We start from the raw sequence: 16,136 nt of genomic DNA on the forward strand, positions 1-16,136 counted from the left end.
AAAATTATATTTCAGGGTGGAAGTGGGTTGACCTCAGGGACCCTCCTCTCCAGACTCCTGAATATGAAATTATTGTGGTCTGAGCTGCTGGAGCATTGTAAATGGTGCAGGGCCATCTCACCAGACAGAGTAGATCTGGCCAGGCAGAAAATCAGCAATGTGTGTCTTCGAATCCATGGGCACAGCACCTGGACATTATGTTCAAACAGACCACTTTCTTAAGGGGCGATAACGTCTACTTCTCTGAGTGAGGCTTGGATATTTGGCTCCATGGGGTTCCTAATACGTTCCTTTGTTGGCTGCAGTCATAGGAGCACTGGTGGGAGCTGGCCTGTTCATCTGGCTCTCATGGTGGTTTAGGCATTGGGATGGATCCATTTGTGTGGGTAACTGTTTCTGTGATCCTGCCTCCTTCATTTCAGGGACTCCCTTATGAGATCTTGGGGGTGGAGTCATTCAGTGGCATGCTCAGCTCAGGACCTACCAGCTGGATCTCATCACCTGGTGGAAAGAGAAAAAAGGAGTGAATTGCACTCTTGTGGGATCTGTGGCTTGCCACTCCGTGATCGTCCCCCCCTCCCCGAGACGGGCTGGAGGGATGGCATTCTATCAAGCACCAAATGGATCTCCCAATGCTGAATCCATTCCCCTACTGCACCAATACTCTTGCATTTGTATCCAATAAAACTGGCCTATTTCCCCCTATCTGTTTGTATGATAATGTTCTTCTCCCTCACTCTCTCCCTTGCATCATGAACCTGATCTCAGATCTCTCTTGTTAGCTTCTGCAATTCCCTGTGTAAGGGCACTTTCCATGAACAACAGCTGCAGCGTGGTGTTTGGCCTGGTGAAGCCTGGTGTTTGGCCTATGCTGTAAAAGTTTATTAAAGTATTACAGCAGAGTGAATGAACTGTATGGGTTGGCACAATTTTCTTAATATAATGCCTATTTTTCCTTGACCTGCAGTCAGCACAAGGTGTTTTAAGTCAGTTTATTTTAAATATGAAATTGTTACAAAATGTATTTGCACTTTGGTAAGCTGCCTCACTGTCGTTGGATTCTGTGCCGCCATGCAGGCAGAGATCTTGGGTGTGTGACATTACAGGGCAATTAGATGCATAGCTGCTGTTTTTAAAGTTACACAGTCATGGGAAGTACAGTTTTGAAGAACTGCCTTAATGACTGTACTGACAACTAGAGCTATGTTCTCTAGTATACATAGTCTGATTCCTTTTATGTGGCCCCTTTCTTCAGTCAGTTCTCAGTTTAAAAAGTCTAGTAGCTTTTTGCCCCTCCCTCTCTCCAGGCATATTCTGTGATTACTACTTGTTCTTCAGCTGTTACATATTTTCAGCTGCTTGAATTGTAAAGATAAATGGAAAACAGTATAGTATCCTGAGATGAAGTTTCCGTATTTTTCTGACTCTGTTTTAGAGAACGTCAGGAATGCAAGCTCTGGGGAAACAGAATTTGGCAGGGATTCTTAATGTCAACAGGGCATCTTCCCACAGAGATGCTACAGATCTTTTAAATTTAAATTAAACTTTGTTTTTCATCCAGATTGGTTCCCAGTACAGTTTAATATTGCAGTTTATTGCAGTGTTTAATTAAAGGCTGTTGCTAATATGCACAGCTCCATTGTGCTTATTTTTCTCAGCAGTCTCTCATAGATATTTCTTCAAATAACAGAACACTGGGGCACTGGGATGGTCTCTTCCACCGGGCTTTCAGTTGAGGGCAGAAAGGAAATTCTCCAACACAACTAATCAGACCTCACTTCTTCTCCCCTACCCCAATGACCTCCCACCACCTCCTTACCATTCTAATTTTGACGTGACAGAAATTTTCCATTTCGGTGCTGAAAATCTGTTTTTTATTTAGAATCTTTAAATGTTATCATGTTATTTAATTATTTTATTGCCTAATTATTAATGTAGTATGGCTTTTGAATCTGCTGAACTGCCCCAAGTGAGTCTGAGAGGGGTGGTATACAAATTAAATTTTAAATAAATAAATTGGTGGACATGATACTGGGGAAAGCACCCTGAATGTCAGTCTATTCTCATCTCCACCTTCCCCCAACTCATTGTTTCTAATAATTTGACTCAGAGTGTGGCTGCCCACTGACAAGAGTTTCAGCCCTGAAATTGTGTCCCATTTTTTAAAAAAACAACAACAACCTAGAAGTGCACCTGACCTTTTAAGGAGAAACTCAGTAGATATTAAGACTTGAAGGAGTACAGTAATTCTGTGAGTGTACTGGGCTACAGTGGGAGGGGGAAGCATAGAAATCATACTCTGCAAATTGTGGTTCTTTCTCTCTGTGTAAGTCTCTAGCAGATGCAAACCATTTTATAGCATTGCTATAATAGTAGGTTCATTTCCCCAAGCCATTTTCTTCACCTGAAATGCCCTATTGGGCGTTCTATGACTGCAGATGGGGAATAGGAAGGTTTCCCACTGAGAAGATAGCCTTCCTGAGGCTGTTTCAGGTCAACAATATAATGTGAGGGAGAGATAGAGTTCCCTATCCTCATATGCTGCAGACAGTCCTAATCTGAATCAAGCTCCTTTATGCCTGGGAACTGACTTGTGTGAATTCACAGTGTGTAATCTGCAAGATTTGAGTGTGGGATGTAGATTATATCTTTTCAGCATAAGAACAATAGAACTGTGGTAAGGACAAGATAGCTATATTTTTGCACTGTAGAAGAGTTTCTGTTGAAATGGTCGCAAAGCAGTTTTCATTTTTTCAAACACCCAATTAAATTAGAATTTAAGAGAGAGCTGGGCCCAGGTATGATGGGGGAGGGGGCAGCTGGCTATCAATTCTTGGTCCTCTGTGGCCTCAGCAAAGAGGAGGAGGAGGAGGAGGAGGAGGAGAGTTGGTTTTTATGTGCTGCTTTTCTCTACCCAAAGGAGTCTCAAAGCGGCTTACAAATGCCTTCCCTTTCCTCTCCCCACAACAGACACCCTGTGAGGTAGGTGAGGCTGAGAGAGCCCTGAGATTACTGCTTGGTCAGAACAGTTTTCTCAGGGCTGTGGAGAGCTCAAGGCCACCCAGCTGGTTGCATGTGGAGGAAGCATGGAATCAAACCCAGCTTGCCAGATTAGAAGTCAGCGTTTGTAACCACTACACCAAGCTGTGGCTTGCCAATGGATAAGATTATGTCAGCCAGGCTTCCTTTATGTATTACAATGTATGATGACATTATCTGAAAAGCTGTGAAGAAGAAAATCAGCAAATAATGAAAGAAATTACTTCTCATTCTTGAGGGCTTTTGCCCTTCAGTCACCATGGCACAGCAGGAACACCTTGAGAACAGAACTGGTTTGAAAAAGTATGTTCATGTGAGGTAAATCAAAGAAGATACCAGTGTCAAAAATAGAGAAAAGACTATGAGAAGCCTTTGACTGATTTTTAAAAATAGTCCTTGGTGTAGCTCTTAAGAAGTGACAAATAGCAATTTCCTTCAGTTACATTTCAAGGAAGAAATTCATTTGGCTAAAGAAAAAGGCTGAAACTTGGAACTCAGCTGCATCTCAGTGCCAACAGGCAGAGATGATAGACACATATGAGAGGGTATCTGTACTGACAATAAGTTTTAGAATAGAAGACAGGACAATGTCATATCGCAGGTCAAACTGATGGAGGAAAAAGGAGAAAAGGTCAAAGAAAAGGAAGTGCAGCAGAAAGAAAATGAGGACAGAGATAGCTGAGGTTTTAAATTCAGAGAAGTCAGAAGAAGAAGAAATAAAAGCATAGTTTTTTTTCTAACAAAGGAATGGGTAAAGGTAGAACAGGCTGGAAGGAGACATTGTATAGTTGGTCTCATCAGATCTCAGAATCTAAGCAGGGTCAGTACTTGGAATGTAAACCATCAAGAGAGACTGTGCAGAGGAAGGCAGTGGCCAGCTACTAACCACCTTGAAAGCCCCTTGCTGGGGTCACCATAAGTTGACTAAAGACTTCATAGCACTTTACATGCACATACACAGGCACAAATCTAGGATGGAATACAGAGGATAATTAAAGGATATCATGAACAGAAGCAGTCTTGCTTTTAAAGTGCTGTCCCAAACAAAAAAGGAATGGTGGCCAATATGGATATAGAATGATGTAACTTTTCAAATAAATTTTAACAATGAATGTCAGCTCGAGGACAAATTGCCCATTCAAATTAGGAGCTGTTTTTAGTAATTAAAAATGTAATTGCTAAGCATATAAATTATTACAATGTTCATAACTTGCAGGCATTATAAATAAGCATTTTAAATCTGGTGCAAGCACTATTATACAAAGTTTTGAGCTACCATAGATTAATCAAGAATTTGGACTTTTACTATTTGTTCTGACCTCTGGATAGCCTAGGGTAGCCTGATCTTGTCACATCTCATAAATAGCGTTGACCATAGTTAGTATTTGGAATGGAATGCTCATCATTGGCCATTTTGGGAGGGGGGAGTAGATTGAGACAATCATATATGGTCATATTACTCAATAAATGCTTACCAAATTTTAAAAATATATACAAAATTAATTCACTCATTCAAGAAACCCTTCTAGCGCCATCAAGAAACCCCAGGGTTTCATGACACCCTGGTTGAGAAAGCCTGCCATAGGGTTTTCCAGGTATGAGATGCTCAGAAGTGGTTTGCCATTGCCTGGAAACAATCAACACAGATTCAGGAAGTGAGGGCACAAGCCTCAACCAATCAACACTGAGGAAATAATATCACAACAATCAACCAAGCAATGCTGAGACAGGAAGTGCAACCACATATATCAGGAAGTGACATCATGAATATCAGGGTCATGACCCAGAGCCAGGCTATATATATTAATAAGATATATACATGAGGATGACACTAAACTGAGAGGAGTAGCAAACACACCAGAAGACAATCAGAAGACAAGATGATCTTGACAGGCTATAAAACTGGGCTAAAATGAACAAAGAATTCAATAGTGATAAATGTAAAGTTCTTCATTTAGGTAGGAAAAATCATATGCATCACTATAGGATGAGAGAGACTTGCTTTGGCAGTAGTACGTGTGAAAAGGATATGGGGGGTCTTAGTAGACCAGACACTGAACATGAGTCAGCAGTGTGACTCGGTAGCTAAAAAGGGATTCCGGGTTGTTTTAAAAGTATAGTGTCTAGATCACATGAGGTAATGTTACCATTTTACTTTGCTCTGGTAAGACGTCACTTGGAGTACGTGTTCAGCTTTGGGCACCACACCTGAAGAAAGATGTAGAGAAACTGGGCCATGTCCAGAGGAGGGCTACAAAGATGGTGAGGGCTTTGGAGACCAAGTCGTATGAGGAAATGTTGAGGGAGCTTGGTCTGCTTAGCTTGGAGAAAAGATAACTAAGAAGTAATATGATGACCATCTTCAAATACTTGAAGGGCTGTAATATAGAAGATGGAGCAGAGTTGTTTTCTGTTGCCCCAGAGGGTCAGACCAAAGCCAATGGGTTGAAAATTCAAAAGAATTTTCAGCTAAACATCTGGAAGACATTTCTGACAGTTAGAGCAGTTCCTCAGTGGAACAGGCTTCCTCAGGAGGTGGTAGATTCTCCTTTGGAAGTTTTTAAGCAAAGGCTAGATAGTCATCTGAGAGAAATGCTGATTTTATGAACTTAGGCAGATTGTGAATGGGTGGGCTGGAAGGGATGTGCCAGTGTGTATCTCTTGTGGCCCTTCTTTGCATCCCCAGAGAATTGCAGTGGGATGGTAGGTGAATTTCCTCCAAGTCAAGCTGGATTCTGGAGATTTTTGGTGGGGAGGGGATCACTTGGGCATGAAATTGAGGTCACTGTCGGTAGGCAGGTAGTTGTGAGTTCCTGCATTGTGCAGGGGGTTGGACTAGATGGCCCTGGAGGTCCCTTCCAACTCTGTGATTCTATGATTCTAGGAGTAAATAAAATTCATCAAGCTCAGTTTTCCTCAGAAGTTAGAAAAGTAGAGACACCATAGCTTAGTGGTAAAAATACTATACTTTAAAATGCAGGCATGAGTTTGAATACGTGCTTAGTCACAAAATTTACTGAGGGGTTCTCCATCTGACACTGTATTCGGTGACTACAAGCATTCTTCTTTTAAAAAGCAGTCAAATGGGACCATAGCAAAGGGAGGGTAAGCCACTTTCTTATCATTTCCTGCAATATTTCATGAGCTGTAGATCCACTACCTGTTCCATTGTACAGATCCTGATTGGCACCTGTATGTTCACACGGTCGGTCAAATTGCAGCTCTGTAAAGCTGTTTCAGGGCAGAAATATGGACCAGGGGGAAGGCTTAACCCCACCCACCCCCATCATGGCCCTCATCTAAATCAGACCATCACCACCACACACACACACACACGCGCACACACACCTTGCTTGCTCTTTAAAAGAACATTCACTTAGGAGCTCATGCTTGGAACTCACAGGGTGTCATCTGGTTTGGCCCAGAGTAATCAGATGTTGATCATATTCATGAACATGTGAAACTGCACTTACTTTACAAACAAAAGTGGGGCCCAGTAACTAGGTAAATCTGGGGTTTGATTCACACATTCAGCTGTTCATGCATTAAGTGCAAAAAATAATTAGTCAGCACACATTTTTTAATCTCATGTGTTCTGTACACAGATTGTTCTGTGTTCACTGTATCTTGTGAAACAGCTACTCAGTCCAGCCACTGATCTATGACAGTCAGTATTTTCCACGCTGATTGCTCTCCAGGATCAGGGACAGATCTTGCAAATTATTTGCAATCTCATCCTTTTAACTGGAAATATTGGGGATTGAAGTTTTGACCTTCTTCATGCAATGTTGATGTGTTACCCTTGGGCCATGGTCCCAGCCTGACCCTAAACTACCTCACATGGTTGTTCTGAGGATAAAATGGGGAAATCAAATTAAAACCTTTATTGGGTATTTGTTACGAATTGCATGACTGGGGGAAGGAAAATGTTCAAAATTAATAACAGTCTATTCCCAGAGCCTCATGGCAGCTAGGTGGTTCCTAGCAACTCCGTATGACAGTTCTGAAAGATAAAAGATATAAAACTAACTGCTTATTGGAGTGGCCTTTAAACTGGCATAAAAGAGGACTAATTAAAGACTTCTATAACTCAGTATAAAAATTGCAATGAAGCAAAACCTAGGACCTTCGGCAAGAAAACTACTGAGCCATGGCCCCTCCCCCAAATTCATTATAGAAATTGGTTACAGAAAAGTGTCAGCTTTGGAAATAATACATTTAACATGTATGTCAGCATGAATGAGGGGCCCAGGATACAGAGAGGTGTTTGAAGTACAGTCTTGCGACAGGTTATTAAACTAGAGTACAAGACAACGGAAGATGCCTGACATGCCTACTGGTTACACAGATATAAGAAAAAGAACTGGAAAAAATGATATCACTATGCTGAACTTAACCTCTCTCCAACATCCCTTCCTTGGACGCCTGTGAAACAAATGCAACCCCAGACCCTCCCGCCCCCTGCAGGAGAATCCAGTTCCTAGCACTTGGACAGAATTAACTGGATGTTACTAATCCTTTGCTACTAACTTTTAACCCTTTTGGCTTAGCTGGTGTGACGCCTCTTACTCAATCTAGTAGTAGGAAGTGTGCTCCCACATGAATGATGGACCCCCATCTCTCAGTCACCCAAGGGTGCACTTTCCACATACCTTAGTGCCTAGATTTTGTTTTATAATGGCTATCCATCTCTCTATGCACATTATTTACAATCATTGAATGAATAAAGGCCTCACAGCAAATCATTTTTTCTAATTAACTGATGGTGTGCTGCATTGAGATACATGGCGTCTTATTATTATTAAAAATAAAATCATAACAGTACTTGAATAAAAGATTCTTTGTTATAATAAACATGTTTTTATATATGGATTTTCTTAAAGGTGCTTTTTTATCAGCATGGCTTCCTGTGTTTTCATGATGGCTTCAGCCCTTGAGAGGGAGAGAGAACCCGCTGCCTATGAGAAGAAACTGGGTGTGAATAATCACCTTCCCTCTGACTGGGGGCAAAGGAGCCCAAGGCTTGTCCCATCCCCCTTCCTAGCCCCATTAAACCACAAATTATCCTTTTTTATTGCAAACATTTATCCACATATAATTGGATTTGTCACTGTATACAGAGTAAACAATACTTGTAAATTATCTGTTGCTTCGTAACTGAGGAATCTCTAATTGTATTTTTGCCCTGAGTAGTCATAGTCTAGAGATGTCTATCAGCAGCGATATTTTAGTTCTGTATTGCATTATAGAAACATCAGTTGATGATGTTTAATCTGTCCTATAGATGGTATAATCCAAAAGATAGTCAGACGTACCACTGAAAACCACAGTACTACAGATGGTTGCAGCAGGGGAGGCAAAATGGATGGCATATATTCAGCAGAGTGGAATGGGGGACAGGGAACACAGGTCTCCAGCAGGTATGTGTGGCACCTAAGTTCAGACCTGGTTGCCATCTGGCTCTCCCAAAGACATGCAAGACAACAGTAAGAAGATCTGTCCCTAAAGGACAGAAAGCACTTACTTGACCAGCTGAGACAGAGGCTAGATAGCCATCTGACGGAAAGGCTGATTCTGTGAAGGCAAAGGGGTGACAGGTTACTGTAGATGAGCGATAGGGATGTGAGTGTCCTGCACAGTGCAGGAGGTTGGACTAGATGACCCATGAGGTACCTTCCAACTCTATTATTCTATGATTCTATGAGTGATACAGACACTTACCTGACTTGTGATGGAAAATATGGCTCTGTGAAGGAGTCAGGATCTGATGAGCAGAAGGTTGGGCAGTTGCTGTCTCACTGGAAGGCAGGTGAAAAAGATTCCATCCCCTAGCTGTGTTTCCTTGGACAGAAATATTGACAATAATTTTAAAATTTGCATGTATTTTGCTTCTTCCTTTCAGTACTTGCATGCCAATGGCATTGTTCACCGTGATCTGAAACCAGAAAATCTACTATATGCAACTCCAGCTCCGGATGCACCTTTAAAAATAGGTAAACCATACTTACCTATAGTAGCTTCAATTTGCATACTGGTTGCACTTGCCTCATTAGTCCCATACAAGTGATGTATGAATCCCAGTACTATGTTTAGTTGCTTGGCTTGAAAAGCATTTGTGGTCCCTAGCTCTTCTGTCTGACGATTTAAAAATCCAGTAATATTTTTCTAATTATTATCACAAGTGTGCCTCTCTTGTTGAGCACACATGGAAATATATTTCCTGGTGGAGATGATGAGATTAAAACATTTTTTATGACTCTTGGCTTGAACTGAGAAGGAGAGCAAACTACAATCCCCATCTGTCTTGGCCACCATTTATGGGTAAAGAGGACTGCCTATTGATGAGGGAGAATCCCATTTCAAGCCATATCTGAATTTGAAGGGGCCTCATCTGGGCCCATTCCGCACGCATTGGATAATGCACTTTAGAAGTAGATTATCCTGTTCCGCAAAGGAAAATCCAGCTGCAAAAGCACATTTAAAGTGCATTATCCAACATGTGCATAATGGGCTCTTATATGACTTTTGGATCAAGAAGCTATCCTACAAGCCCCTCACACTTCAGATGTCATCACCTTCACTAACTCATCCATTGATTTCATTCCTGTTATACACAGAGCATTCCACATGTTACCCAAATTGCACACGTAACACACAGTATCACTGTGAATAGGGCAATCCCTCATTTACAAGCTTCTCAGGGCACAAGAGAACTCTCTGGAATTTGGACTACACTGCTCCCTATCACTGTGCAGTTCTCTAATCCACACATACTGTGATTGGGTCTCCTGTGGTCTGTATATTGTCTTTTAACTATGCTGTTGTCTGTTTTGGAAATGATAAGTAAATTGATACATACATTATATTATACTAGCAGTTGAGCATACAATTATAAATAAAAATAATCATCTATATAGCTTAATTTCTTTACTCCAACATTCCATAGCAAGTGTGAACTAATAAGACATAATACCATTGAAATGCAGTGTAGTAATATTGCTTTGATTTATAGTTCATCCCAAAGGCATCCATGTCCCTATTAATGTTTGTAAGAAAACAGCAGGGTTAGGCACTTAAGAATATGGATATATCCCTGTTATTACTGGCACTGTGCAGGCATGGTTTGCACTCAGCAAGAGATAATAATGACAGAGGATTCCACATCCCAGTCCATGAGGACTAGTCCATTGTGAACATTTAATGCTTTTCTTTTAGAGAAGAGAATAGGAAGCGATTCTGTCACAGCCTGCCACTAGTCTCTCGTTTCATCCCGACACACAAATATATAGCACATCTAATGATGTGGGAGCTAGTCTTTCAAAACTCATGCTTCAAGTCTGTTAGTTTATGGAAGTGCCATAATATCTTTTAATGCATCTTTTGCTGCAACAGATAACATCACTGGCATATTTATCATTTAATAAAGATGTGGGTACTGTGGGGTTCTCTATTTTTCTTCCTTGCTATTCTCTGCCATTTCCTTCTCCATTCCTCTTTTTCCCCCTCTCCTTCCATCTTTTTTTCTCTGTGTTCTCTGTTCTGCTGCTCTGCTCCAAATTCTTTGTATCAGCCACACTGCCTACTTCACATATGTGAAACATGGTCTCGTTGTGCTCAAGAGTACTCTGTTTGTGTGCCAGCACATGTCCTCATGCTAAGAAGTACTTTTAATGTCCTCTTGTTTCCATGATCATGCTGTTCCTCCTAAAGTACTATCAGTAATATTTGATTTTTGGTTTCCAGCTGCTTTCCATTCTTTTGCCTTTGAAACGACAACATTAAGATAGAATTAATACATAGTGTACATATTTACAATAGAATGATTAATTCACCAGAAATTCTTTACAGTGTTTTTGATTAGCAATATAATTTTACAAAATATAAAATGGTCCAATATATTTCATTTCTGGCATCTGTCACAAGAAGGGGGGGGGCTTAATGAAATAAATACAACTTTCTGACTTGTGTGTTACAGCTGATTTTGGGCTTTCCAAGATTGTTGCAGATCAAGTAACAATGAAAACAGTCTGTGGAACTCCAGGGTACTGTGGTATGTGCATTATGTATAGTATGTATAGTATGTTAGGAGTCTCTTTATTTGTATTGAATTACTCACAATGTTATGCCTTTGAAGCCCATTGTCTTCAGTTCCATTTACAAGGGTGAGACTGCACTTAGAATAGCATTATTAATGTTTTACAATTTTTGATTTACAAATAGAGGTGGAGAGTAAAATGGCAACTCATATATAACAAGTTGCAGCCTCTGGCCTCAGTGTATGGGCTCTGTGTTGTATAATGTTCTGATGTAGTTACTGTCTTCGGCTTAGTGCAGCACAAAAGCAACAACTGGGACATTGCTAGAAACCAAAATGAGAAAGCCTGCCTTATAACAAAATAACAATATTTAATATATTGCAGATACATCAGACTTGTATGTCTACTTGTACATAAACACCAACACAACAGTTTCCAGATAAAGACCCATTTCAAACAATTCTTCCTTCTGATATTGTTAACCCTCTTATTTCTTGTGCACCAAATTATCATCATATAGGTATCTGATATTTCTCAGTTTGAGAAATGGAATCTTCTAAGAATCAGCCAATTATTTGTATTTTAGATGCGTCAACTATAATCTAGTTGGATAGCTGCTAGAAAATGAGAAGCGATCTTTCTATTCTTTTTTTAAATATTGGGGGCTATTTTTTCTTATTTGTTTTTTGCAATAAATTGTTTAAAACTTCCTGAAGCACTGAGTTGTACATCACAATAAAGAAGTATTATTTAAAAAGTGTCTAACCCAAGGATCTGCTGCTAAAAGTTAAAGAAAAGTCTGCCTGCCCCTGAGTGCCTCCTCCTCCAACCTGTCTGTCCAGCAGACAGCCAGTCATCTTCTGTCCCTCACCCCTGACCACCCCCTCCTCCTTCTACTTCCCTCCAAGGCTCAGAGGCTGCAGATCCCTGCTGTGTGAAAACTGCCCCTGCCAGTGAGTTCCCTTCCTGGGTGGTGGGACTCCAACCTGCAGCCTTTTCAGGTCCTGGGGGGAGGGAGAGGCCATCCACAGAGTTCTTGACCCTTAGTAGTTAAAATAAGAACAGTAAAATTGCTTCATAAAATCAATTAAAACACAGGACTAAAAATACATATTCAAACACTAGACAACAAATTAAAACATAAGCAGGAAGGAGGGAATGCTAGACAAAACAAAGCCCTTTCCTGCTAGCGGAAAAGAGTGATAGAAGTAAACAGAGGAATTTCACAGCAGATGCCTTATTTATCACCACGGATGAAAATGCACTCTCTCAGGTTGCTACATGTAATTCATTCCTAAATATTTTAGAGTTTTCAAAAAAAAAGTTTTATTATCTGGATCATTGTCATGAAGTTTTGAATGCTTGATCTGTGACTAGTTTTGTATCAATCTTTTTAAAATGTCTGTGTTCATATGCACCTAAAGAAGAAGATATTTCAAATGGATCTTTACTTGGAAATTACTGTATGTTTGTTTATGTATAAGTATGCATATGTGTTTATAATAGATAATACTGAGCTAGATTGACTAACAGAAAAGGCTGGAGAAAGCAATGCAAGGAAAACGGGACTGACAATACATTGTCCACCCAAATGGGGCCCAACAACAGGCCTCCAGGATACATTTGTTATGTACCTTCTCTACTTGAATAAACAAGAGAGTTAAAAAAAATACTAGGAAATCAGTATTATTTTTATTAAGAATAAATCCTATGAATTGCTATGATCTATCTGTCTGTGTCTCCGTCTGTCTCTCTTTCTCTTTGCTGAACTTACACAGCAAAATTTTGAAGCTGTGTAGATTGCTAGGTGCAGCTTTATATATTTCACTCTTATGGAACAATAAACAGCTGAAGAAAACTGTGTAAACAGATTTCAGCTCAATGACCTTTCAGTAGTTCTGCTATTACATTTATGAACAGAAGGATTTCTAGAATGTATGAAGGGTTGCTGTTGTTGTTGTTGTTGTTATAAAATAGTGGCTGAGTTTTTTCTGTAAAGGTTGACTACTGGATCAGGCTTAAGGTTCTCGTAATTACCTTCCAGGCCATACATGGTCTGGGCCATGAGTATCTGACATACTCTTCACCTATGCCCCCCGAAGAGCATTACACTCCACCAATACCAACAAACTGATGGTCCCTGACCCCAGGGACCCAGTTGTCAACAACTAGAGCTAGGGTTTTCACAGTCTTGGCCCTTACCTGGTGGAAAAAGCTCACAGATGACATCAGTTCCCTGCCGGAGCTACAACAATTCCGCAGGGCCTTCAAAAAGGAGCTCTTTCACCAGGCTTTTGGTCAAGACAAGGAAACAAGCCACCAACCATTAACCAGAAGCCCCCATCAACTGCACCAACAGAAAAATAGAACCACAGTGCAGAAAAACTAAGTACTAATTGTTAAATTACACTGTTCGATACATGTTTCACTGTTAAATATTTCTATATTTGAATCAAGATTGTACTGTATTGGTTTATGAAAGTTACAATTTAACCACCCTGAGCCGAAAGGGAGGGAGGTATATAACAGAACATAGATGCTCCTGTGTCTGTTTTGGCTCATACACAAGTATCAGTGGAGAGAAGCAACACCCCAACTGCACAGCTGGAACATCATCAAGCACTCATGCTTCAGCAGAAACAACCCCTTGTTGGTGCACAGACACATCCAGCATCCTTAATTATTCCCTCCCTATATTTATTGAAGAGGTGTCCCTAGCAGCAAAGGACCAAACAGGCTATCAGTTACAGGGGTTGCAATCCGGTGGAAACTACTTCATTGTCCCTGGATTCCTTTAATATAGTTGACTCTTTCTGCCCATCTGATGTGTTGGTGTCTGTTGGGGACCTGTAGGGGAGAGAACAACAGGGAGGTGTTGAGGAAGGAATGAAGGCCCTGATGAACACAACAGGTATGGAGGCTTCGTCCTAGCAAGACTGCAGACAGAGAAATGGACACAGGTGGACAGGATGGTAAAGCAAGGGGATAGGTCATTGTTGCTGCAGGCACAAAGCACAGAGGCATGCTTGGTAGGTCAGCCAATTCACATTGTGGAAGAAGAGAGGAAGCATCAAGGAATACCAGGGTTCGACATGCCCAGAATGGCATCCAAAATGGTATGTAGGCAGCAGTGAGCTAAGGAATGCAATACCTCAAGAACATCTATAGTGGCTCCTTGGGCCTAGAAGGATGTGGTGGCCAGGAACTTCAGGGAGAGCAGAACTTTTGCTGTGGAAACACATCTATTGGTGTATGCCCTGTAAGGAAATGATAATAGTCCATTGTCTTGCTCCAAGGAGAGTGCCAGTAGATGGCAGCTGGCGAGGCCTGGTGCTCAGCCCCACTTGCTGGGCTGCCACCTGGCTTCCATGCCCAGTTCTGCCATCAGGACTGCGGGGCCAGCCTCAGAAGACGGGAGGTGATGAGTGGCATTGGCAGCCCAGCAAGCAGAGCTCAGTGCCAGGCCTCACCAGACAGCACCACCCATCTTCCATGGCCGGCCCTGCAATCAGGTGAGCAGAGCCAGCAGCGGGAGACAGGCAGTGTAGGCAGCACAGCGAGTAGGGCTCAACGCTGAGCCTCTCCAGCTGCTGCCATTTCTCCTGCAGCCACAGAAGATGGGCAACAGAGGTGGAGGAGGATGGCAAGGCCCATTGCTGAGCCCCGTGGAGGAGCTCTCAAAGCCTGTGCAGGCTGCTGTCTAGCCAGACAAGCTTTTCTCTACCTTTAGTGCCCTTCCCAGCTGGGAGAGTGGCCAGAGGACTGCCCAAACCTCACACAGGCAGCCTTTCCTCTGCCTTCAGCACCCCTCCCATCTGGGAGAGCAGCTGGAGGAGCACCCAAAGCCCATGCAGGCTGCTGTGCAGCCGGGTGGCCTTTCCTCCATCTTCCACACACACCCCCTTGGGAGATACAGAATAGGCCAGCCGCATAGGTGCCAGGACGGGCTTTTGCCACTCCTCTACATGCTCTCCTGATTGGGGGGGGGGGGGGAAGGATAGTGGTAGAGTGAGGGGGGAAGGGAAGAAAGGAAATAATTTTATTTTCCTGTACTATCCCCCCCAATTAAGTAAAAACTATGTACAACTCTATGTACTCCGTTATGTGATTCTTCAATAGCTTCGTTTTAGTGACATAGTTTTTCTCATCTGTAGCACCAGAAATTCTACGAGGATGTGCCTATGGCCCAGAAGTAGATATGTGGTCCTTGGGGATAATCACCTACATACTGTAAGTTACTCTGTATTACAAAAAGTGGTTCTTCGATCTTCCATTTTCTAGGTACTGATGATGGTGTGAAGGTTGGAAAATGCATTGGTGAATCAAATCATGTATTTAAGATAAATATTGCCTCTAAATTGTTGAATTATTTACATATATGCATTTTATTCATGGCTGCTAGCTAATGCTTGAAAGACTGGTAATAAATATGACAACTTGCTGTTTATGACTGGGGTGAGATTTGAATTTGGTCTGCCATTTTCACATCCCACATTTATATCTACTGCCCTTATTGCTGTCTGCTAGCAACAGTGATGCTCTTACAGATAAATGCTCTGGAAGTGCTTAAAATAATTTTAGTCATATTAGAATATCCTGGAAAACTGATTGCTCCTTTATACGTGAAACAAAAATGTCAGTAATGTGTTTTTAACTTCTTATAAAATGATAGGTAATAAAACTTACAATTAATAAACAGGAAGATGCTTTGTTGAAATCCTATACATAATTATTTGAATCAAAATCTTATTGTAGACAATTCTTCTTATACATAACTGATAGCAGAATTGTATCCATCAAATACAATGGAAGAAAGTAATCCATGAAATATAAGATGCAGATCTGCAGTTTACATGTCATACTAAAATTTCACAGCATGGGATAAATATTATTATTTAGGCATTTTAAACAATGTCTAAACTATTAAGATACTGACTGGTCTCTAAGAAGAGGTCTTCTATGAAAAGCTTTACCAGTTCTAGGGCATTTTTCTAAAGCTGCAGGGAAAAATGTATTTGTATGCATAGGAGTACTTCAGCGTATTGTTCTACTTTCTCCATG

General features: G+C 41.2%; 1 protein-coding gene across 4 annotated transcripts in view; it reads left to right on the forward strand.

Annotated features, from left to right (window-relative positions):
• CAMK4 (calcium/calmodulin dependent protein kinase IV) overlaps positions 1–16,136 on the forward strand; it is a 96,543-nt gene that overhangs the window by 64,346 nt on the left and 16,061 nt on the right. For all 4 annotated transcript variants that reach the window (XM_077347765.1, XM_077347768.1, XM_077347767.1 and 1 more), the window contains 3 exons: positions 8,942–9,032; positions 11,015–11,089; positions 15,230–15,305. In XM_077347765.1, the coding sequence (XP_077203880.1) occupies positions 8,942–9,032; positions 11,015–11,089; positions 15,230–15,305 (242 nt within the window). The remainder of the gene's footprint in view (positions 1–8,941; positions 9,033–11,014; positions 11,090–15,229; positions 15,306–16,136) is intronic.

The sequence above is a fragment of the Paroedura picta genome, chromosome 7 (genome assembly GCF_049243985.1).
Source record: "Paroedura picta isolate Pp20150507F chromosome 7, Ppicta_v3.0, whole genome shotgun sequence".
Lineage (NCBI taxonomy): Eukaryota > Metazoa > Chordata > Lepidosauria > Squamata > Gekkonidae > Paroedura > Paroedura picta.